The sequence below is a fragment of the Gymnoscopelus microlampas genome (assembly GCF_963454915.1).
Source record: "Gymnoscopelus microlampas genome assembly, chromosome: 6".
NCBI classification, from domain to species: Eukaryota; Metazoa; Chordata; class Actinopteri; order Myctophiformes; family Myctophidae; genus Gymnoscopelus; species Gymnoscopelus microlampas.
The window spans coordinates 27474441-27500897 of record NC_139943.1 but is presented as its reverse complement, the minus strand read 5'-3'; the positions used below and the strand labels follow the sequence as shown (position 1 = coordinate 27500897).

Here is a 26457-nt window from a genome sequence, read left to right as displayed (position 1 = left end):
TGGGACAGTGGCAGGCCCAGGCGTCGGGGCATGGCCATGGGGGGGCCGCATCCCTTCCTCCACCCTGCACCGGGACAGGCGCTGGGCCTGGTGGTGGGGGGGCTGGGGGCCGTCCAAGGCGGCCAGCCGGCTCTCAGAGCTCCGGCCCTGGCTGAGTGGAGGGGCGGCCGGGGCAGCCGGAGGAGGAGGAGGTGGTGCCGGGGGAGGAGGAGAGAGAGGAAGTGAGAGAGGGGGAGGAGTGAGGTGTTCCCTGAGAGTCTGGGTCCTCCTAGGCTCGCTGGCGCTCGTCTTCCTAACCTCGCTCTTCTTCTCCATCTCGCTCCGCGGGGGCGTCGGGTTCAACTACTTGGAGCCCCCCGGGTGGGAGGAGTCAAGGCGGGTGAAGCTGGTGCCCAGCTATGCGGGCGCCCACCGGCTGTCCGTGCCCGAGAGTCCCCAACAGAAGACGTGTGCCTGCCCTCGCTGTGTCGGAGACCCCGGGGTTTCCGAGTGGTTTGATGAGAGCTACGACCCTGACATCTCCCCTGTCTGGACCAGGGACAACATTCAACTGCCCTCCGATGTCTACTACTGGTGGGTGGTAAGTAACCCCAATCATATGTTTTCTATTCATATGTGTATGGAAGTTCACTTTAAACCAGGGGACAGCAACCCTTTTGACATGAAGTGCCATGTTTTTATTTTCTTAGTCAGTGTGCCTTCTCAAATTTGCGTTTAATTACATCACCACATAAAAAATATATATTTCGAACAAATTCTGATTGTCTATAAATAAAACAACCTTTTTCCTACTTCTTCTTTTGAAATATTCACATCAGGACATTGTAATGATCATTAGACTCATTAGAACAATAACCTCATCTATCTCCCAGACTCCCTAACCAGAGTTCAGAGTTTGAATCAATGTAGAATTATGTGCAGGATCCAATTTGCATACAGATGTGAGGAGCTTAATTTACATTGTTAAAATATTTTATTTTAAACCGAAAACACACTAATGCCAGTGTGCCAGTGATTACGCTCCCCTGTGCCAATGTTGGCACCCGTGCCTAAGGTTGCCTACCCCTGCTTTAAACTAACAATGTGTACACTTACTGCAAAAATAGTATATTCAAATATTTGATTAAAAGTGTTCACCCAAGGGTATATACTTTAAACCAATGTAAAGAATGAAATGTAAAGAATATTTATTATTTCACTGAATATGATGACAACATCGTTTAGCCTTACCAAGTAACAAGTACTGATCTGAGTTCTGTATTTGTCTTACTGTTGTGATCCTATAAAATGTGATACTGCGTGTGTCAACCCATATTCACAATACACAGACATCTATTGCATGAAAGGGAGCTACCATACAATTACCACAAACTCATAATCAATTGCAAATTATTATTATGTTACTATTATATTATTACTTTAATCTTCATCACTGACACTACATGAAATTGCTATGTTGAAATTCAGCAGTAGTAGTAGTAGTAGGTGTTACTGTGTTGTTGTTGTTGTTGTTGTTGTTGTTGTTGTTGTTGTTGTTGTTGTACTACGACCACTACATTAGACTTTAGGCACGGTTACCATTGTTTTTGTGAACAAGAACCTTAAGGTTTTTGACACACACTAACGTGATTGGGCTGAATGCTATAGTCACAGCACTCTCACAACCCTCTACATCTTTCCCATTTCATCCCTGGTCTGACCAATATATGCCAGTCACATGCCATGGTATTTCTGTACTTGTGCCTGTTGGATTTTGCAGAGTGGGCTGCTGGGCGTTTTCTTAGCTTATGTTGAGTGTGGCCTGAGAAGCCATATTGAACATGTCATCAGAGAGAGAGAGCACTTAATGAAAGTACACTGTGTGTGTGTGTGTGTGTGTGTGTGTGTGTGTGTGTGTGTGTGTGTGTGTGTGTGTGTGTGTGTGTGTGTGTGTGTGTGTGTGTGTGTGTGTGTGTGTGTGTGTGTGTGTGTGTGTGTGTGTGTGCATGTGGGTGAGCGTGTTAATTACAGTATACATGCACCCATGAGCTTCTTTTAGCATTTTCATTAATGAGCAATACAGTGTTTGTGCACTAAATGATTCCATACACGCATGTGCTGTATGCCTGTGAATGATTCTCAGCATACAGTATGCGTGCATCGTACTATACACCGGTATTTGTGTTTGCGTGCGTGTGGCTGTGCGTGTGTGTGCGTGTTTAGCCTATATGCATGTGCTGAGTGCTGTGACCACTGTTCTATAGTTCTGTCCTTGAGCGACTGGCCTGGACTTCTTTCCAGCACTGAAGCCAATGACCAGCTCCATAATGGTAGAAAAGTGCTAACACAGACCAACAGCTGCCAAGCCATTAGGTCACACTGCAACAGGGAGGTGAGGTGAGATGATGCATGGGTGGTTGGGGGGAGACAGAAAGGGAGGAAGAAGAATAGAAATACTGGAGGTTTACAAAGAAGATAAGAATGGGGAAAGGAGAGATGGAAGGAAAGGTGAGTCAGGGCGGGAACGGAAATGGGCACAGTTAACAACTTTAACCCTGGCATCGCTATTTTGGGCATGACATTATATTGTAAAAACATTTCAAAAATAGCTGATCTACCAGTGTTGAGAGTTTGTAGATCAGCTGTTTTTGCTATTCGCCATACGACAAAGTGTATAGAGCTTAACCGCATGAACCCAAGCATTGCTATTCTGGACATGTCATATTAGGCCAACATTTGCCAAAATAGGTCACACATTTGGCAAAAATAGAAGATCTACAAGCTGTTAGGTCACATTGCGATGCGGGAGCTAGCTTTCAGATCTGCTATTTTCGCCAAGGACATTTGGTGTAGAGGAAAAAAGTTTAGACCCCTGGGTGGCCCCAGTCAATGAAATTTAGGGTTACGTTTTAAGAGGGAGAAGGAGATCAAGGAGGCAAGAAGGAAGAAAGGGAACCAACGGTCAAGTGGGAAAGAAACGACAAGATAGAAGGGAAGAGATGGAGTAACAAAGGAGAGGAAATGGGTTAAAGGTATGAAGAAAGCAGAATAAATAATACTGATCCCTGAAAAGCCACTGAGTCAGCATTCTCGTTGTTTCTCATTTTGCTTAGCCTTGGTGATCATATCAGGGGCTGTCACATCCACAGCTCCACTGCCTGCATGTAGCCTGGTTATACTGAATGTAACATTAGGCAATAGGCCTTTCACATGATTCACATGCTGAATGCTGAGCAAGCTCCTGGGAAGTGGTGTGGATTGGATGATAAGAAAAAGGTATCTTTGGAAGAAGGGATGGAAGGGGGAGATGAAAACGAATGAAGGAAAGAGTAGGGAACGAGAAGGGATACATCGTTCACCAGCACTTGACACTTCAACTCATATGTACGTGATTCCAACCACCACCTAATCTCTGGGTTTCATCTAATGAGAACCGGTAAGAAAGCAATTCAGGACATAACTGCTATCAGGAGCTATTGGCTATTTGATGGTCATCAAGAGTCAAACCTCCGAAAGCTATTTTCTTCTACAAATGAAACACCAGCCAGGCCTGTGATTATGTAGCATGTACACTGAAACAAGGGAGAGAGAAAGAGCTGCATAGTGTTAAGAGGCTTTGGAATTCAGAGATGTCTAATCAACAGTGGCTTAGGAATTATTATTTTTCGTTTTTGTGGGGGGGTTTAGATTTAGAGGTAAATTGTCAAAAGACAAAAAGTGGCCACACACACCGTTATAACCAAAGTGCCAATTTATTAAAGGATGCAGAGTCAAAAATTACCAAGGTTTCGGCACAAGTGCCTTCATCAGGGTATATGTGTTATACCCATGTGTTATATGTTATACCCTGATGAAGGCACTTGTGCCGAAACGTTGGTAATTTTTGACTCTGCGTCCTTTAATAAATTGGCACTTTGGTTATAACGGTGTGTGCGGCCACTTTTTGTCTTTTGACAATTTACCTTTAGATTTTTCTGCCGTGAGCCAGCACCATTATAAGGATCTGGTGTGCGTAGCACCTTTTTGCACGGGGTTTAGATTTAGTACTGAGTTACTGTTATTTTTGTAGTTGTCTGACAATTGTCACAGGCACAGAATGCATTTCAGAAAGGATAATAAGTGAATTAATCAATATTCAACTAATTTAACAACAGCTAAATAATAATAATACTAACAAAAATACAGGAATGCCAGAATTTAGCAGAAATGTTCCAATGCGTTCTCAAAAATGTACCCATGTGTTTCTTCCAATGGTCATTTAAAGAGCACATTTGCCTTATCAAAACAACCAACAGCCATTCAAAAAGAACGGAAAGGAACTGTCAAATACAGGATTGCAGTGCATGTACTATTACGTAGGCTACAGGTGCCTCAAAGCAACAACAACAAAAAAGGTTTTAAAGACAGAATGGTCCCGGTAGGAAAGGACAGAATTTAATTTAAGGTATGTCCCACGCAGTCTGTAATTTAGGAAGCAAAAGGCAGCTGAGAGAGGGGGAAACGTTTGGCATCGCTGCCCACTGAAACATCTGCCAAGAATTAGTAGCCCCCGAACAACAGTGATGCACTGTGCCAGCCTGGCACTGGCATCTAGCAGAGAGAGAGAGAGAGAGAGAGAGAGAGAGAGAGAGAGAGAGAGAGCAGGAGGAAGGAGAGGGAGAGGGAGATGGAAAGGTATAGGCAAAAGAAGAGAAAAGAAGAGAGATGTTGAGAGAGAGAAAGAGGGAACACTGTGAGGGAAAGAGAAACGGAAAGAGGAGGAAAAGGTATGAATGTGCAGGAGGGAGAGAAGGGGACATGGGGGAGGAGATCGGGGACAAGGTGGAGGAGGTGGACAGAGAAGGGTAAAGGGAAATGGAAAGAGATGCCAAAAGAGAAGCAGCCATTAGCAAGCAAGAGAGAGAGAGAGAGAGAGAGAGAGAGAGAGAGAGAGAGAGAGAGAGAGAGAGAGAGAGAGAGTGAGTGAGAGAGAGAGAGAGAGAGAAAAGAGGAGTGCAGAGGGGGAGGAGTAGGAGAGAGATTTAGAGAGACCTCTGATCAACACTGGTGGTGAAGAGTGCTAGATCATATCGTCGCTGTCAGATGGAAACCTTGTATGTCCGAAACCGTTCCTTTTTCATTATTATTTTAAAAACATTTTAAAATAGTGAAAATAGCAGGTCTACAAGACGCTTTGTGATCTTGTAGATCGGCTATTTTCACTCCTTGTGTGATACTCTTTGTATGACGAAGTAGGGCGTTAATGTGTGAAAAAAAACATAAAAAGCAGAATTATGGAGATTCTTCCCGACAGTGACGATACGCATCCTGGAGAGGAGGGTATGGTGGAGAGACAGAGAGGAATGATAAAAGTGTGTGGGGGGCATTGTACATGTGTGAGGGAGAGGAAGCGTGTAAATGAAAATGAAAGCGAATGAGAGGGCCTGTGTTGGGAAAACAGAATTAAGGCCAGTGGTGGGTGGAATGCAGTGGTAACAGAGAGAGAGACTGCCGTGTAGAAGACAATAGAAGGAACAAAAGAAAAAACAAAAAGGTTTGATGGAGAGAACTGTGCTTTTTAAGAGGCTACCTGTGTCTTGATAGAAATGCGTGCGTGCGTGCGTGCACGTATATTTGTGCATGTACAGTATGTGCATTTTCTTTTGTTTGCAGGCGCTCATGTAAAAACACGAAAGTAAATAAAACATGTTGTCATCGACCATGTCGCCCATTCTCTTTGCAGCTCAGAGCTGTCCCTCTTACAGTCAAAACCAAGATCCAAGAAGAAAATGCGATTTGCCAATTTTCAACAGCAGGAACGCATGTTGACACAGTTAAGCGCTTGTCTGTGCCCAGATTTAGAAAACGTGGGCTCACAGACAGTGTCATCATTTTGGCAAGAATGGGGAATCTCATAACTGCGTGTCTAAAATGTCAAAATATGCCTTTTTTTACTCTTTGTCGCTGATAGAAATTATGATCAAAGAAATATGTTCAAAGACCTGCTTTTCTTCATCTGTCTCTGTGAAACACAGCATACAGTAACAGGTCATCAAAATCCATGTTGGAGCTCCGACACAGCCACTGATTACAGAATCATCGTTTAGTGGATGCTCACGTCATTATCGTTATAAATCTAGTTATTGTCCTAACATTGTCATGTGTCATGGATGTCTCTTGGACTATGATGAATTACTGTACAGTATGCAGAGCTGTACAGATGTTCCGTCCATGTCATGCTTTAATTTGTGGTTTAAATAAAGAGAATGAGCATGAGTGATAATTAAGTTGTTATGTCAAGATATCACAGATGTCTTGGAATTAAATTAGGACACATTACAGGACGTAGGAAGGCGTGATTCATCTGAACATGCGCAAATACACACAGCCGGCAAAGCTGGCTCTTAAAGGGAGTGGGAGATGATACTTTGCGCCTTATATTGAACCCAAATTATGCACCATTTAATTAGCGAAACTGGGGTTGGACACACTCAAATGCACTTGTGCTATGCACTTTAGTCCTTGTACCTTAGATCATTTTAATAGGGCCCTATCTCTCCCTCTGTCTCTCGCTCTGTCTCTCTAACTCAATTTGTGTCTTACTCTTATCTATCGCTATCTGTCTCACTCACTCTCTATAGCTCAACTGTGTCTGTCTCCCTCTCTCATTCACTCACTCTCTATAGCTCTACTGTATCTGTCTCCTTCTCTCATTCACTCACTCTCTCTCTCTAACTCTGTTTTGGTCTCACTCTCTCGCCTCTCCTCTCCTCCCTCTTGCGGTCTTTTCACGTCCCTTCCTCTAGCTGTTTATGCTGTCCATTTTAACCCATCCAGCCAGGAGAGACTCTTCCTGTCCTCTGCTGTCACTTCCCAGTATAAAAGTAGTTTTTTTACACATCTGAAAGTTGTGGATGATGACAGGTGTGCAGCAGAGGACGGCTGGTGGCCTGCACAGTATGCAAATAAACTCAGGTGCATGTCAGGTGAACTTAGCACATTTAACTGAATAATACACAGGTGTACCTGACCGTGGCTGGAAATTATTTTTTTTAACTTGCAAGTAAAGGTTTTGCTGGTTCAGCTTGTCTTTGTAGGTCTTCATAACTTTTTATTAATCTTTGCCGGGCGAGAATTGTCCTCTCCTGGCCTCTTTCTCTATTTTGATCCTTTATTTAACTGCCTTAAAGGTAGTGTAAGTGATTTTCTTTTTTAACAAAAATGTTTGTTGTTGTTTTGTTTAGTTTTTCTGTTAAAAGTTTAAAGCTCTATATATTCTGCTATATTCTGAAAGTAATACTGTCTCAGACTCAGACATGCATGTACATACACTTGTTGGCACATAAGTTGAGTTGTGAGATGTATTCTCTGCAGGAGACTGCACCTTTCCTAACAATACCCTGCCTCCTTCTGTGCACCCCCCCCCCCCCCCCCCATACACACCCCCAACCCTTTCCCAATCTCCTCATAGATGTTGCAGCCCCAGTTCAAGCCGCACAGTATTCAGCAGGTGTTGCTGAGGTTGTTCCAGGTGAGTAGATATATATTTTATATTAGCAAGACTTTTTTTCCTATGCACTTCCTCACTCGCTGTTAGGGAAGAGAGAGAAGATAATCTTCATTAGTGTGACCCACCTCATTTCCTTTAAAAAAAAATGACTCACAAGCTTTTCTATAAAAATGGCACAGTGGTTCTGCATAAAGATGTTCTTTTCAAATCTCCCGGCTTAGCTCAGGGGAATGCCTCCAGGACAGAAGTATTATCAGTAGTATCAATTATTTCCCTTGTAGGGTAACATGAAGAATGTAGGACTATTATGGGCAGGATGTGTTATTAGGACTGTGCTAAAGGTCAGACTATCACATGTACTATAATAGAGTTATAGAGGTAGTTCACATCCACTAGGACATTTCCACATTTGTTCTTAAAGGGAAGTTGGCACTGCATTCCCTGCTGATATTGTTTCATTCTCAACAGGAATTTGGTACTGCATTCCCTCTGGTATTGTTGTTTAATTCTTAAAGGGATGTTGGCATTGCATTTCCAACTGGCATCGTTTCATCACTGAGACTGACATTTGGAAAGGTTAGAGAGTAGCTCAGGCTATCACATGTCCTATAATAGAGATATAGAGGTAGTTCACATCCACTATGACATTTTCACATTTGTTCTTAAGGGGAATTTGGCACTGCATTCCCCGCTGATATTGTTTCATTCTTGAAGGGAAGTTGGCACTGCATTCCCTGTTGGTATTGTTTCATTACTGAGACAGACAGAAGGAAAGGTGAGAGAGTATCAGGAAGCGAGGGACACAGACACCATTCAACAATAGCCCAGGAAGATGCACATTTGAGTCTGGATGGGTAAATAAATCGGCACTCTCTAACAGATAAGATTGAACCTAGCCTTTGTATAACTAGCAGTCATGTGATGTCACTGCTCTTATTTACAGGTGATTCCGGGCCGGTCCCCCTATGGGTCGTGGGATCCAGGCCGCTGCCTGCGTTGTGCCGTGGTGGGGAACTCTGGAAACCTCCGCGGAGCAGGATATGGACCAACGATAGACGGACACAACTATATCATGAGGTGTGACATGGCGGTGTGAATGGATAGATGTATTGGTGGAGGGACGGAGGAAGAGATGTGAAGTCTAGATTCAGAGTGAAGGAAGCGGTGAGAGAGGAAGGGAGAAACTCAAGTGGAGTGGAGGCTGGATGTGCAGGAATGGTGAATAGTGATAGAGGGCAAGAATGAGCAAGCCCCCCCCCCCCCCCCCCCCTCTCAAATTGCAAAGTGACATACAGAAGTACTGTAAGGGAAGGATTGAAAAGAGGAGGAAAACATTGAAACTGTGAATGGGGAGCAGCGAGGTAGATAGCAGAGGGAGAGGCAGGAGGACAGATGTATGCTGAATCCAAATGTCTGCAATTCCCTGCACTTGCAGAAAGTGTAGAGCAGCTAGGGCTGGCCAATTCTACAGTTCATCAAGTCCATATAGGGGGGCTCATGCAGACTTCCAGAATGCCTGTTTTGGTGCAGTCTTCACAAGACGTTAGTAGGATTGCCCAAACAAAGTTCATTGCAAAAAAGATTTTACAATATAAAAGACATCAAGTAAGCAATACTAAAACTAAGACAAATGGCTGATAAACAACCACAACATCCTCTAATGTAAGTGATACACAATGCATATAGTCTAAATGTGTACTTATTTGCATACACTGATTTATTTATTTTTTAGCCCTGCTAGTGGCTCGAAGGATGCCAATGTCAGTCCATCCAGCACTTTGGTCCCAAACAACATATTCTTACTACAATTAGCGAAGGGGGACAAAGGGGCGGAGTTTGGGTATTATTATTTTTTCTGCTATGTTGTAGCTATGTTTCTGCTATTATTTATGCTATGTTGTAGCTAAAATCGATCATGGCTGTAGCCTTTGGATCGTGTACATTTGCATTCGTTCTTTGCCCCATATTTTTGCTCAATAGCGCACTACTCTATCGTGACACATATTACGTCACCGACCATCGTGTGATGCAGATTTCATCAGCCTTTTCCAGTTACACAGATGTTGGCGCTGATTTTGCCCAGTAGAGGGCGCATGTGTCAAACCCCTACATAGTTACAGTCACACGCGTATGTTCTTGAACATTTAAATGTTCTGTACGCTAACACAGGCAGATACAAAAACACCCACAGACAGACAGACAGACAGACAGACAGAAAAAAAGGCAGGTGCGCTTCCTCTGGATGCCTTCTTATTTAGACAGCAAAGACCACCGAAGTGGATGAAGCGGCACTCCAAAATAAAGGAGTGTCTGTCTCTCTCTCTGACTAACACACACTGTCTGACTGGCCGTGCACGTGAAGATTTTGTTCCTTTGTGGCCATAAAAAAAGTTTGTGCCAGGTTTGGCGAGAACGCGCGTGCAAATGCTTATTTGGTGAGTTCGAAGTGACACACACACACACACACACACACACACACACACACACACACACACACACACACACACACAGAGAGAGGTGCAACGGTGAAGTAATCAAAATTAAGCAGAGCCATTTCTTGCAAGTAAAGACAGTAAGCCAACCAAATGAAATAATGACCTGTTGCTGCTGCTCGAACCCAGCGTTGATTCTTGGCTTTGCCTTGCGTATCCGAAAGTGCAGTGGCAGTGATGTATTTTTTCCTGTGGTCGCATTACTTTATTATAGTGTTTCTGGACAACGTACAGACCGACCACGGTAAAGAGTGAAGTTGTGTGCATCGCCAGGTGTCCCTGTCCACCAGACTGAGCCCACTCACTTCACCTATAATTCAGGGCTCCAGTATACAGTATAGGCCTACAGTATGCAGCCGGGATAGGCAAGCTGTCATAACAACCTTGGACTGTATGGATAATCGGACTGATCATCGTCAAGCTCATGTCACCATGATCAGCCATAACCATATAAGGAGTTCCCAATGCAGCTATGGCCAAATATGGACTGTGTTGTCTAACCTCAAGGACTGACAGAAACATCTGACAGATACAGAGATCTCCATATATGGGCATAAAAGGGAGAAGGACTGACAGATAGAGAGCTCCATATATGGCCATATCAGTTGAACTCTAGTTATCTCAATAGACTACTGGCTGGATTGTCATGGAATTTGCTGTGCACTTCTGTGTTCCCCTGCAGATGAACCCTGATGATTTGGTGACACCCACAGGCCAAAATGTCAACATAATCTGTAGGCACATCTCAGATGTAAAATAGCAAAGAACAACATGGGTACTGTAAATGGAACCCTATGGTACTGCATGGACTCTAGGGGCTGCTAGCAGGGTTTTTAGACTTTTAATCTTGTTTACTTTGTTTATAATTGTATTGATGTAGTAGGTTTTGATATTGCACTCATACATAATTGGCCTAATAATTTCTTGACATGGTTATTTGCATGTTAATATATATAATATGCAGGGGTCACTTGAACAAACATCGGATTTCATCTAACTAAGTGGAAAATATTGTTGCTTGCTGTGGCAGATCTTGTCACTGGTCATATCCTCTGCAAAAAGTGAGGTCTGAAGTCCTGTCTCATTAGCAAAATTGTGCCCTTGCAGACTTGATATCAGTCAACGTCCGCTAGTCTCGAGTGTTGACATTTGGATTCAGTAACAGATGAGAGGAAAGAGAAAGGGAAGCATACATTACATTTGACAGGGGCCAGTGATCATGTACAAGTACGGCGCTGCATATCTGGATCTAGCTTGGATCAGCGGGGATCGCGCCGCCATCATTGTTGTTTTGTCCTCCTGCGCGTAGCGTGGAAAAAAAGCTGACCACAATCCAGCTCTTGTCGCCCACCAGCGTGTGCATGAAACGAGCGTGAGAATTTAAACGGGACCATGCCGCTCCACCCTTCAACTTCTCTGCGCGTCCCAAATAATCGCCCGCCTCTCATTGAAAATGAATTACTGAGGCGCGTCAATCGCTCCCCGTCTGAAACTGCCTTAAGGGTGAGATTCGGCCATCCTAGTCCTTGTCCACTACATACATTACATACATACTGTTTATATGTTAATTTAAACATTTAACTCGGAGTTAATGGATTTAACGGTTCCATTTACTTATTCCTCACCCAATCCCTACCCACAATGTTGTTGTTTTTTTGGTATTTTTGGTCTATACACTAGGCATAAACTAAACAAAAATTAAAACAACATTACAAACACTCGCAGACTATGGAAATCAACTCAATCAATTCATGTGCTTTTTTCTGCAAACTTCTAATAAAGTATTCAATCAATCAATCAATTAATTAATCAATCAATCAACAAAGCAAGGACAAAACTCACAGAAATAAATAATACCCAAAAATGATGGTCTACCAGACTATTAGCACTTACAACAATGGGCCTCATTCACCAATAGTTTTTCATTCAAATTGTTCTTGAGAAATGTCTGAAGAAAAGTCTGCAGAATAAACTGCAGAATTGTTCACATTCACTCAGTTCTAATAATTTGTCCTTGTAAATTGAAAGCACATGGCTATTTATCCCAATTAGGTAAACATCCTGCCAATCCACAAAATAGATCTGTTGGTCTGCATAGCAGCGTCAGCTGAGCTGTGTGGTTCGCTGTGGTCTACTTTTGTCATTTTGTGGGGACAGAGATACAGACAGACCCTGTTCTAGATGGACGGCCCCTTCAGCACCACACTGTAAAAAATAGTTTGATGTCAAATCTGAGGCCAAAATAATACAGTATTTTGCCAAACAGAGAAGAGAGATACTGACCACTGGAGGGGGACAGGCTTTGCTCAGAGTTATTTGAGCCAGCGCATAGGGGCCATTATTGGAGAGATAGCACACTCGGTCAGTGGTTTAATCTGCTAGGCCATCTTCTATCTCAGAATCAGACATGAAGCTGTTTTATTTGATGGTACATTTTATCTAAAGCATTCAGCTGTACCATGGACCATGTGACACATCAACACCAGTCTGTAAAACCTAAAGGCAGGTGATTATGTTTGTGAATAACTGCTGTTCTCTTCTTCAACATGTGTTTAAAAAGCGCTACTTAAAAAATAACCAATTTCTTTTTTATCACAATGTAAAAGTCAGATTAATTTAAAGCTACATTATTTATAAACAATTATTGTTATTAATTGCTGTCAGACTTGTTGTGTCTGAGGCAGAAGTGGTACACCATGCGAGGCCAGGCCATCAATATCCCACAAACCTAAAATTATGAAAAGATGCCCAAAGATGATAAAATGCAAAACTCCTTTTCAGCTTTTCTCTTTATCCGCCCACACCTTCCCTGTTTTGTAAAGCAGATTGCCACCTGCTGTTTCTAAACACATTCAGTGTCCTTTTAAGATGCCAATGGTGCGCTGATGGTGAAGTACGTCCATGCTGCTGATTGAAGGACACCTCCTGCTGAGGGGTATCATTAACCAGGGGGCCAGGACAGATCCTCGATCTCCTAATAAAACGAGCTATTGTAGAAATAGAAGCCCACTGTTGCTAGAATGTATAATTACTAAAGGATGTGTACGAATGAGCTGTGCGTCTCCAGCAGCTCCTTTTATGTGCCTTGAACAAGGAGCTGCTGGATACGCACGGCTCATTGAACGGGTTTGGAAAAACTGTTTTGTAAAATGTAAGCGTTTAAGAGTTGCACGATGTAAATCACTGGTTTCTTTCAAAACTAGCCTGAAAAAGCATCTATCAGGAGACCACAATGCAATTTCCCATAGAAAGGAGGTGTCGTTCACGGCTGACGTTTTTTTCATTTTCTCCTTTGGACATATAGTGTTTTGTATGTGTTGATGACATGTATTATTGTGTTATTTTTTATGTTGATGGTTGAATACGTAGGACCACAATGGAAACGAGTCCCCAGGACTTTTTTGTGTTATCCTTTTAGCCTTAATGTCTGACTGTACCTTGTGTTGTTTACATTTCTGACTAATAAAGTATTCAATCAATCAATCAACCTCCTGGAAAGCAAGAAATAGCACTCAGAAGGTGGTTCTGGGGGTCGCACGAGTGGTACATTTATAATAATAATATATAATAATTAATTTTATTTGTAATGCACTTTTCATTCACAAGGAATCTCAGAGTGCCATTTATGGAGTGGTTTTGCTCGCGGTTGAGATACGGGAACGGATCTGAATAGGGTGCCTTAATGTGCACGTGCGTGTTGAGTAGACCAGTACTGGAATGGAAACCTCTGTTGACTGGGACCTGTTCTGCTGCTGTATTGGGGAATTCTATGTATTGTGTGGCTAGTTGAGTTATTCCATCCACGACTCACAGGAGAGCGTGGCCGATGGATGCCTTTGGTATGCCTGGACTGTCTCCTAGCACCCTCTGAAATGTCCCAGTGGCTAAAAAGCCCAAGGTGGAAAGTACAGGTTTAGACCATTCTGGATGGCTCTGCAGTGCTGGCTCCAAAACTATTGCTATAAAGCTCTATGAGGACAGCTCTTGGTAGCCTAAAGAGGTACTCTTTACTCTCTTCAAATATATCTGCATGGTCCTGGAAGATAAGCTCTCTCCTCAGGGCCTGATCTGCAACTTCTTACAGCAGCAGTAAGTGCAGAAGTAGGCCTACTTTGTGTCTATAAATAACGTGACTTGGATGTCTATGACCACATGTGGGAACAGACATGGGCCAATTGAACATATGGAGGTACAGTGCTGCTGCAGGATGGCCCCATTAAAATAATTGATGGTGAACTGTGTTAATGTAGTGTTTATTTATTTTAAAAGATCATAATGCTTTGTAAAATATTGAAAATAATTATATTATTATTATATATTATAAGAAAATATTATAAATGATAAACATATAGTTATTTAAATCCTATATTATTCAACTGTAGAATTGAAGAAAACACAGCCAATTATTTTGCACAAACATGTCAACACTCAAATGTACTTAAGTGTGCTCTTGAGTGTTCATAAATCCTGTTCTTCCCTAAAATAAATTATGTCAATAATGTCAGAATCCTCTTGGGTACTTACTGCGCAAGTGGGTGGGGTTTTAACTTTTAAGATGCCATTTCTTCTTAAGAACGGTAGGTGAATGAGGGCCAATAATTTAGAAAAGAAAAAAACAGACTAATTACAGCTACACTGACAAAGATCATCACTGAAGAGACTTACAAAGATTAACAAGCTATCAAAGACATCATTACTATTGTCTACTAAAGGAATGCAGAGATTTGATGAGGGCAGGGCTGCAAAAGAGAACAACAGGGAGAAAGAGGGAGGACAAGTCAGCAGCTAGGAGTTGTCTAAACCTGTGTGTGTGTGTGTGTGTGTGTGTGTGTGTGTGTGTGTGTGTGTGTGTGTGCGTGCGTGCGTGCGTGCGTGCGTGCGTGCGTGCGTGCAATGAAAGCAGCAGGGGCATTGTGTTTGTATTGAAGACCTGTATAGGCAGTATCTCATCTCTTTGGTCTGGCTCGGTGTTCTGTTTCTCTGACTCTTTGCATTTGTCCATTTGTCAGTCACCCTGTTCATACTGATATTGATCTGTCAGTCAGTGGTCTCTATCTCGGCTGCTGTTAGATCAAGACCAGAATGGTGCTTCTTGGCCCCTGACTGGCACTAGGAAGAGGGACCACATGTCCCCCTCTTCTCTGCTGTCAAATACAGAATTGAGTATATAGTTCTTATTTTCAAAGCACTACTGGATTGGCATCAAAATATATTTCTAACCTCCTTTGCCCTTATTCCAGTGTATTTCACCTCCAGGCCTCTTAGATTCTCTGACCAACTACGCCTGTCTGTTCCTCTGCTCCTGTTTTTAAATATACTTCATATACAAGTACTACAAATAAACATGTTTGTATCAAGCTACAGTATGAATTAATTACCTGTATGTATGTATGTATGTATGTATGTATGTATGTATGTATGTATGTATGCCTATCACTCTACCTACTAACTACATGTACAGTATCTGTGGTTCATAATCTCTCTGTCTCTCTCGTAGGATAAACCTGGCCCCTACAGTAGGCTATGAGGAGGACGTGGGCAGCCATACAACACACCACTTCATGTATCCGGAGAGCGCCAAGAACCTGGCAGCCAATGTCAGCTTTGTCCTTGTTCCTTTTAAAACGCTGGATCTGCTCTGGATCACCAGTGCCCTGTCCACTGGCCAGATTCGATTGTGAGAGAACACACCGACACGGACATGGGCAGCGAGCATGTAGATATACTGTATAATGCATACCAAAAAAAAGACACATTCAAGGCACACGCACACTATTGTGAAGGGATAAACATGGTACCAGTAAAAGCATACGATTAGGAAACATGTCGTACATTCAAGCACCAGTGAAGAAACATTTGGGCACGCATTCTTTCAGACATATAAGTCACAGAAAAGCATGCATAAGCAGTTGTTTGATTGATGCTTAGCTCCGAGAACCCAGGGAACCAGACAGCGGGAACAGTCAGTCATCCCTCATTCAGTTTAAATTTACAACCACACAGCAATCACATAGAGTACTGGCTCAATGCCTCTCTCTCTCTCTCTCTCTCTCCCTCTCTCTCTGTTACCTTCTCCCTCTCCCTATCTCACTTTTCCTCTCTCAGTACCTATGCTCCGGTGAAGCAGTTTCTCCGTGTGGACAAAGACAAGGTATAATGTATACCTACTGTATGCAATACATACTATATTTTGTATATGTACTTCTACGGCTAAACAGTTAGTCAAAAAATACAAATCACGATATGAACTACTGCAATTTTCAAATTGTAGAGGCTACAGTTCATTGCGATTAGAGAGGGTGTCCAAAATGTACTTTTAAACAAGGTATTCTACTGCTTTGGGTAATATTTGCTCCAGAAAGTCATTGATTACAGTACATTATCATTGTTTTTTAATGCAGTTGCGGGCACAGATTAATTTGAGAAGTCTTGCCGAAAAAGATGCAGAAAATACTCCCTGCTTTGCTGAAATCATATCATCTGTTCCCTCTAGTTCATGAAGGATTTTAATCCCTCCCTTTGTTTTTAAACACTCCTCTGCTTGCTTTTTAATCCATGAAAATAAATATACCCAAACTAATCTCTGCCACCAATAGATTTGGCCTGTTTAAAAGTTGAAAACGTCACTGGAACAAACCCCCCAAAAAGATTTAATCCACCAGCACCAGTGCCATGTAGAAAACTAGGGTTGTCCGATATTGGCTTTTTTACCGATAACCGATATACCGATATTGTCCAACTCTTAATTACCGATACCGATATCAACCGATACCGATATATGCGGGGATTATTGTGATTAGGGTAAGCTCAAATTTCATATCACACACACCATATACAGTAAGAACTCCTGTAACTTATTTATAAAGCAAAAAAAAAAAAAAAAAAAAAAAAAAAAAATTTTTTTTTCAAAAACCGATACCGATATTTTCCCGATATCAATTTTTATGCTAATATCGGCCGATAATATCGGGAGGCCGATAATATCGGACATCCCTATAGAAAACCTATTAGTCAAGGACTCAGTATTACTCAAGTAATACGGAAGCGAATACATTTTGTAATTACTTGAAGGTTTGAAGTTGTTGAGGTTACATATTTTAGTCTAGTAGTCCAGTGATAACATTCAATTTAAAGTAACAAAACCCTTGTAAAATCTACATGCGGAAAATAGAAACCATTGTTGTTGAATTAATACAAAAAATGTTTTAAATCTTATTTGAAATGACCAAACCTGCCTATACAGTAGATATCACTGGTAGGCATATTTCTAAACTGTCCACAACCGTTCTCTGAGACACAGAGCATGTAAACAAAAAAAGGGCATTAGTGAAGACCAATTATATGAAGATTGGTTGAAAATGGGGGGAGTGGTCCTTTAAGGAGTAGTTATCAATCATATCTTCTAGCCAGCTGAGTAATGGCCTTTTGGAATGCCTGCAATTGGTTTAACAAACATAGAATCTATGGTGGGTGGGGTGGGGGTGTAGGTACGGAGAAAGAAACTTTCCCACTGGTGAGATTAGAATGAATTCCCTAGCTCTGCTGGGGCACAGTTTGAGATAAATTGAAATGCTAATTCATAATTACCCAAATTTGGCTCTGCATAGCTCAGATTAAAACATATTGTAAATACCAGTTATTATATGTTTGTGTGTCTGTGTTTGTGTATTCCATCCAGGTCCAGATCTTCAACCCAGCATTTTTCAAGTACATCCATGATCACTGGACCAAACATCATGGACGTTACCCCTCCACTGGCATGCTGGTGTTGTTCTTTGCTTTGCACGTCTGTGACGAGGTTAGTAACACTTCAGTTTGTCTCGGTTCAATTCAATTAGTTGAGCTTTATCTGCATTAACTGATTAAACCCTATTTACTTGACCGGAGTACCCCAGGGGTCTATACCTGACCCACTTTCCCCTCGATCGCTTTGCCAAAAATAGAAAAAATAAAAATATATAAAGAATAAAAGCTCATAACGCGTGTGCTGTGAGCTTGTAGATCTGCTATTGTTGCTGAATGTGGGATGAAGTGTTTAAGTACTTCCGTACCTGTGTAGCCAAAGCAAAAACAACTGGAAAGTTCTAGAAACTAGAACATTCACAAAATGTGAAAAAATATTCATTCAATAATAATAATAATAATACATTATTTGTCACTGTACATTTTGAGACACTTGAAATTTGTCCACTGCGTTTACCCATCCTAACTATTACGAGCAGTGGGTGCTATTAAATTAATTAGTGGGTGCAGAGTGAGCAATAGGAGCTTTTCTACCATTCATCTATGGTCGCCATATACTTGTGAAAAGTATTCAGGATTTTAATTCCATGGCATACTGGCAGCATGCGCCTGAAATTTGCTGCTGATCGCCCCAGTGGTTTGCGAGATTAGCTGAGGACACTCAGACAGGGAAAAAACATAATTCTTAAAATAAAAAAGTTGCCTTCGGCCTGGTGGAGATAATAAAAACATAATAATATTGAAGAATGATTTCTCTTTATTTCTTTCATTCACACATCTGTCCATACTTTTTTGCTGTTACACAATAATGCATGAATACTCATTTGCACGCACACACACAAACACATCGCGCTCATCTCGACCTAATTTTCTCCTTTCCATCCTGCTTCTGTAGGTGAATGTGTTTGGTTTCGGGGCAGACAGTCGGGGTAACTGGCACCACTACTGGGAGCAGAACCGCTACTCTGGAGAGTTCCGCATAACTGGCGTCCACGATGCAGACTACGAAGCCCAAATCATCCAGCGTTTGGCGAAGGCTGGCAAAATCACTGTATTCCGTGGAAAGTAGCCAACACGTCACCTCAAATACCTTAGATTTCATGTTAGAATGCTGGCTTGGCTCTGGGATGCTATACAGTAGATGCGGCTTAGAGTGCATTGTATATTCTTCCTTTCACTTTGCAGCAGTTTGTGAACCTAAGTAAAGAAATTAAGTGGAGAGAGGAGCAATACAAACTGCTGCTGCATAAATGGAATCTGTGCCAAGCGAAAGAGAAGTTGTATCTTTTAAATGTTCAACTGGTAGTGAAAAGGTGTTACAGCAGAGAGATCCCTAATTATCTTACCTGGGGAAGAGTCTAACAGCCACAGCTTTGATGGGAGAATACACTTTTGGAGCCACAAAAATTGAAAACAGCTGTTCCAAATGTCTTTCATTACTGTGGGACATAAAAGTCTGGAAAAAAGGTGGAGGGAGGCCTGGTGAATAGATCTATAAATCAGCAATTAAAATTATCTCCATTCAGGAGTGCTAAAACGATAACCTAGGTGGTTATCGTTTTGGCAGGGGGAGGAAAAATCACCACACTGCCTCGTTTTAACTGAGGAATGCACTGAAACCACTAAAGAGCGGCGTGCTATGAGCAACTGAACTGAAGGTAGGTAGCTATACTGCTACACTGGCTTGCTCACACCAAGGATATCGCATCTTGATACATTAATAGCAGCATTGCCAGCAGGCCCTCCAAAGGAAATCAATACACAGAGGAAAACACTACATACTGAAAAGGACACAGAAAGCAGGTGCTGGATCAGCAGTCAGGCCATTGTTTTACAGTCATGTGGAATGTGTGAATGGCAGACTATGAAAATGGCATCATTAAAATCTAAGCTGGAGTTGTGGATGTTGGTGAGCAGCAGGGACTGGATGAACTGAAAATCTGCAAACATACAGTATGGGCAGTTGGGCACATAAGGTCAGGGCTGAAGCTCCCCTTCCCTCCCCTGCCTATGCATTATTTCGCAAATCCCTTGCAGGTACTTTGCCCTGGACAAAGAAAGAGTTGTGCAAGATCAACACAAATGTAACTTTTTTGTTTTGTTTTATCAAAACGTAAAAGTTGAGATAATAAAGGCTCCAAACAATGACATTCTTTGTGCAACTGTACTGGTTTGTCAAATAGAGGTCTTTGCCCACGCTGGTCTTTATCCTCTGCTCTATTCAGTATTCTGCACGGTGCCACAGAAACACTCTTGCCCTGGCTGTTTTCACTTGCAGGAGGCTAACTGCAACCCTAGCTGGCGTCTCAGCCACCAGTAGAGCCAAACCCTACCACATTTCTGCATCCTGTCAGAGTCTATCCGGCTGCCTAAGACTGTGTAACAAGGCCAAGATTCCCTCTCCTGGGATCCCTTGTCAGATGCTGCCAAGGCTTCACCGCAGGTATATAACAATACAACCACGTCCCCCACAGATCCACATCCACAGTTAAACGTCTGAGCTGAGAATGCCGTTTTCTGGACCAGAATTCAGTCACTGTGTGGTCTGGCAAGGTTATGACAGAGGAAGACAGGAGAGAATAGAGTGCCTGATCAAGCTTGGACGTGAGACTGGTTTGCTGCTGTATTTTAAGATGGATGGAAATAAAAGACACCTAACCAAAGGAGGAACATCATCTTCTACTTTTTGCCACTCTTCAACCTGAACTTTGCTTACCCAGCTACTTAGTTTGGGCATTTCTCTTTGGCAGCCCTAAAACTGCAAATTGAATGACTCCTAACATACTATACCGTTACCACTTGTAGAGTGAAGATTTGATATGCCGCTCTAAGCCTAAAGCCTAGACTATCATACTCTGGATTTACACTTGTTGCTCAGATCAGGATTTTTTCTTTCTATTCTGTAGTTATGTAATTACAAAAAGATACATGTGACCCACAGTGTTTGTTTAAAATCACCAAACCAATACCTAGTGCACTTAAATCAGCTACTTACATTTTCACTTAGACACAAAAGACATTCATGATGGAATCACACAGTTTCACACAAGTAGAGGGAAAACATGAAAATAAAAAATTCGCTTTGAGTGTCAGTTGTAAATCCATCCGAAAAGGGCATGAGAGTTGTTCAAGAAGAGCATGCTTGTGGCTTATAAGCAAGTGTTACTATAAGTGGAGTAAACAAAATGCCTATGAAGGTCTTAAAAGTATGAAAAGTGTTATTGTTTTGTGTATGCCACTAAGTCATAGTGGTGTATGGTGTTGTAAGACTATGTTAAAAAGTGTAAAAGAATGAGCAATCAGGCTGTGTGGTCTAAAATCTGTGGTCTAAAGAGGGAATGTTTGAGTACAAAATGTTTATGAGCCAAGAGTGCTAGAGCAGTGGTTCTCAACCTGTGGGCTAGGGCGCACTGGTGGACTGTGAGGGTAATAATAATATCTCAAATATATTTACTGTAGAGCTTTTGTAAGTACCCAAAGACGCTTGGTACTGCAAGTGGGCCCCCAAATAATTGGCAACACTCTAAGATTTAAATCATAATATAAAACATTTATACAAATAATTTATTTTCTTGAAACCCTTGAAAAGAATTGTTTCCATAGTGATACCAATAAGAACTACAGTACTGTATGTATTTTGTTAGTTCCATTGATACAAGCCAGAATAGAATTGATCATTAAAATAAACATGCTCTGAAAATAAAATGCACACAGTTCATGTTCAGTGGTCAGATGGGTGGGCCGCAAACGCTTTCATGATTTTCAAGTGGGCTTTGATCCAGAAAAGGTTGAGAACGGCTGTGCTAGAGGAAACATGAGCATTGGTGTTGTGAAATAGCATCATCAAAATGTCTAGTTTGAAGCACATCGTAATTACATGAGTCATTACTAAAGGTGAGACCTACAGGGATACAACCACATAACATTAGGAGGCTGTTGTTATTAACAATGATTTAATAGTTTTTGCTTCTGTTTTTAACCATGATTTTAGCTGGCTAACAATCCTGCTAAATAATTGAGTAGACAAACACATACATTCAAATGACTGGACTTGATGTTTGAATGGCAGCCAACAGTAATGGGTCCTACTGGTGCCTATAGGTGATGAAGAGATATGTATTTCCACTGTTCAGATCAGCTCCATCAGGATGTGTAATATTGTATTATCTACAGTATATTGTATAACTACACGTTGACCCTTAACATAATCGTCACTGTATTTCATCTGCTTTCAATATTTTGTATCTTGTTTTGCACATAATGGCATTTATAGGATGCTTCTGCATTGAGCTGGACTCATTTTGAAAATCAGACTGGCTGACTCCAGTTATGTATATAGATTGTGTCATATCTCTCTCTCTCTCTCTCACACACACACACACACACACACACACACACACACACACACACGTAAAGTCATGCTTTTGTGCCTTGTCCTGCTTCTGGACGCAGTTCTCCTACAGCTTGCCCCATCAGCAACACACACCTGCTACCTTAGCTTTTTCTTAGTCTGCAGAAACACACACACACGTGCGCGTGCACACACACGCACGCACGCACGCACGCACGCACGCACGCACACACACACACACACACACACACACACACACACACACACACACACACACACACACACACACACACACACACACACACACACACACACACACACACACACACACACACACACACACACACACACACACACACACACACCTCGGCCTGGCTGAGAGCTGTGCCTTGACTGCCTTCTGAGTTGTACACACCAACACACAGATACATACACAGATACAAACATATTTCTTTCACAAGAAGTACAGTTGTCTCAAATACTTCTTACTGCTTTGTACACAAACATTGTTATCCACACACAGCAAGCTGTAGGCGCATGAAGGGGATGAAACCTCAGAATGCAATGTGACTCGTTATGAATTAGTGCTAGGCCATTTGCTACTAAATATATCTATATATTTTTGAGACGTTTATACTTAACTGGGTACCACAAAACAGAGTACAATGTGAAAGGAATCTTGAAGAGGGGAGAAAGGCTCAAAGGTCACACACCAGATTCAGACTAACACCACAAGTACACAGTATCTGCCTTTTTCCCCCACAAAGACGCAGGGACTGTCCAATTGCTACTTAAAAAAGAAAAGCTTAACCTTTCTGTGTGATTTCAGAACTGATATGGAACACACAACAGTAATGATAGTGATGAGTTAAGAGTGTTTCAGTCACATGAAACACTTCTAAGTGCAGTTTTGGCAGGTAATCATCATTTTACTGGAATGGACAGGACATTATGTTCTATACTCCAAAAACACCTTGTATGACTATAAAAAGCATATTTTGTCAAGAGATTGAACGTAGGTAAATTGACTTTCTTGGAATGCAATGTTAAAAACAAATCAGGGTGTATATCATTCTGATATCCTGCCATTACAATGACAAACCACAGACAGTGGGGCTTACAGTCATAAATGTGAAAATCAATAAAACCAATAAATAAGCCATTGTTCCCATAAAGTAGCTGCTGTTTATATGGTCTACTCTTAGCCTGCCGACCTTTGCTCTTCAGCAGGATGCTCAACTACAGCACAATTTGTCATTTCAATGACTTCTGGTAATTTAGACTGCTGCTGCCACACTGAAAATAGAAGTGACGGAGCGAGAAAGAGAGAGCAAGAATGACAAAATTGAATGTGTACGACAGAATTCTGTTAAACAGAATGGAGAGGGAATAGAAAGAGAACTTCTACTGTTCTGTCCTAAATTAGATTGGAGTTTCACTGCAGCTCTAATGTGATGTATTTCACTTACATGTGGCACACATTGGTGAGTTTTTTCCTGAGGCGTTCATAACATTAAGTAGGTCTCATCTCCTCTTGCTAAGCCAATACACTGATCTCTCTCCCACGACTGTCAAATGTCTCCTTTATAGGGAAATGGAGTCAAGCATTTGGTCTTTATTGCCATTATTGCCTCGTGACTGTGAAATGACTGCTACACTTTATAAGGAAACAAAGAACTGACTTTGGTTGTGAGTGTTATTGGGAATACCCGACTTGTGAGTGAGCCATTTCCCATCTCCCTGCATTAAAGAATCGATTCCTGTGACCAAAGAACAAATGACTTTGATCAACTGATTTGCAAAATATAAACTGAAGTAGGCTGCTTCATGTATACAAGACCAGATTTGTACCAGTTTAAAAACACCCAGCCATGGATTGCAAAATAAGCCAATGAGAGTTCTCCCAAGTATTATGAGATCCACTTTAAAGCTACTCACTGGCTCACTGTTCTAAATTAGAGCAGCAGAGAATAGAATCCTCTGTGTAAGTATACCAATAACTCTGACCCATTTATGGTGCTGCCTCGAAGGTAGCAGTTGTGCATCACCACCTAATGCAAGAGGGATTTAAAAGCATACTGGTGTAAGGGTGACTCCCTACATTACTTTTCAAAGTCAGGATTCCCTATACTATCACAACAAGATCATCTTTGTCGTGCTGGTTTCAATCAAGATACATTTTCGTTGAGATGTTTTCACATTGGGCTTACACTCATGGATTTTATGTTTTTGTGCCCTCTTTTCCAAAAACAAAATGGTATGGCACCCCAAAATTTGATTGCTTGAATATGCATCATACTGTTGAACAACCCGCATCCCTTTCTCTGTGTGAGAAAGACACAATATGAGCCACTGAACTTGGCTGTGGAAGAAAAGATGTAGTTCAATAAATGTAATTTTATTGAAATCAGTAAATGTGGCAAGTCTGAGAACCACTATCTGCATTTGTGTGCCTCGTTTACATTTGACATTAAAATCCTTGTGTCAAAGTAAGTGGATCAAGAGCATATATTTAGACAGGTCAACAAGTTGACTTTTAGCAAAGGTCAACACGTGAAGGATTGTAAGTTTTTGTTTAGCCACCCTGGGTTGAATTGACAAAAATCTGATGCCAAACTTGTGCCTTGGATGTTTGTCTACACAATTTATAGCATCTTGTATCTGCACTGGGATTTTAATACCAAATGTAAAGGAGTTATTTATTTTGTATTTAGTTCATTCAGGAATCTCCCCTTGATGTGTCAGTTAGAAGAAATGTAGCTCTCTGCCACAGGGTTAAATGTCACATTTCTTGTAGTTGGATGTACCACTTAATTCTCAACCCACTGATGTACAAAGCTGATCTTGCAGAAATAAATGGGCTTTTTTTTTGGTAAGTTGATATGGGCAATACAGCCTGCAGGGGAGATCAAAGCTAATAACTGGGACAAACTGAACATAGGAAGATGGGGGGGAAAGAAGAAATATTAGTATATCTGAAGCCATAATGCTTCAGAGGTTGCCAGCATATCCTTAATTTTAGGGCTGTGAAGTTGTTCCATTAGGACAGTCTCATGTATTTTTCTTGCATTAGATCACTGGTTTGTGTTGAACGGTAGATCTGATTTATACTTGGTTGCTGGCCATGTTGTACACCAAAAAGTGCATCTACATCTACAAGCTCAATGTGTCACACTGCGAAGCGTTGTTGTGAGCTTGTAGATCAGCTATTTACAGTGCACGACACCGGTATGCAACCAAGTATAAATCACCCTTAACAGTTCTTAAGTGCACATAAAACACCACCAGTTTACTACCAATTTGTTTACCCAGCGATACTGCAGACTGTACATATCAAAAAGACTTTTAAGTACTATAAGGCTACCACATGCATACAATAGAAATAATGTATCAGTGAACGCATCATCAGCAGTAAAAAATGTATTTTTATTTAAACTTATGTGGTACTATCAATACTACAACTACTGTACAAAATACTTAAGTACGACTATAAAGTTGCTTGGTGCATAATGTTACCTGTAAGGGATCTATACCATCTAAATTCAGTGGAATTGTCTCATAATGCTTTTCAACAGAGGACAATAAAACAAGGAGTGGATAACAACGTAAAGTGAACTAAGTCAGAGTATCAACAGCCACACAGTTACTGCTGTATGGTGTTATTTTACAGTGTCAGTATTAAAGAACATTGTCTCATTAAGTGTACCCTTTCATTTTGGGTGGTTTGGGTCAGTCTGCATCATTGTACAGTCCTTGCTGTGTTGCCTTGTTGGTTAGTAACGAATGATTTATGCTTTGGTGAAAAAGCACTTGCGACATGTCATTCGACAAGTTTCTACTTTTGGAAATTGTATTTTTGTCGTACGACATGCCACACAGCACTTTGTTACTGAATCATACATCAGGTTGAAGATTACCACTGGATTAAGCCAGTGCACTTGTATTTACTACATTGAACCTGAATCTGTATCATTATGTGATCATCACAGACTGTATCTTATTATGCTATTGAACAAATAAATGCTTCTTTAAACATGACTTGGTTGTTAACCAATTAACTCTACAGTTCAACTCTCCACAAAATGTTAGGGCCAAAAAGATTATTAGAACAGTGAGGACAAAGTGAATAATCAATTCATGGGCTGAAAAAGGAAGCCTTTCAACTAACTATGCTACCTTGTATTGAGTTGATCATCACATTTTCATTGTGATGGGTGGTGGGATTGGTAAAAATATCCTAATGGAAATATTAGGAAATATTAGTCATTTTAGGATTTAACCACAACAAAAATCACACTTAATAACTAAATGTTATTGAAGCAGTCTGTACGCATACTGTATTCATCGAATAGTTATAATAGGAAAACAGAATTCTTTTTGCATATTTGACATTTATCAGTATT

At 41.3% G+C, this 26457-nt stretch overlaps 1 protein-coding gene across 1 annotated transcript; it reads left to right on the top strand.

Annotated features, from left to right (window-relative positions):
* Positions 1–30: 30 nt before the first annotated feature.
* st3gal2 (ST3 beta-galactoside alpha-2,3-sialyltransferase 2) lies at positions 31–22420 on the top strand (the record flags this gene model as incomplete). The annotated part of the gene is made up of 8 exons (XM_084059517.1): positions 31–47; positions 79–580; positions 7430–7489; positions 8412–8545; positions 15458–15637; positions 16066–16111; positions 17639–17758; positions 18599–22420. The coding sequence occupies 8 exons, from the start codon at positions 31–33 to the stop codon at positions 18770–18772; spliced, it is 1233 nt and encodes a 410-aa protein (XP_083915643.1). The 3' UTR covers positions 18773–22420.
* Between the last annotated feature and the right edge of the window lie 4037 nt (positions 22421–26457).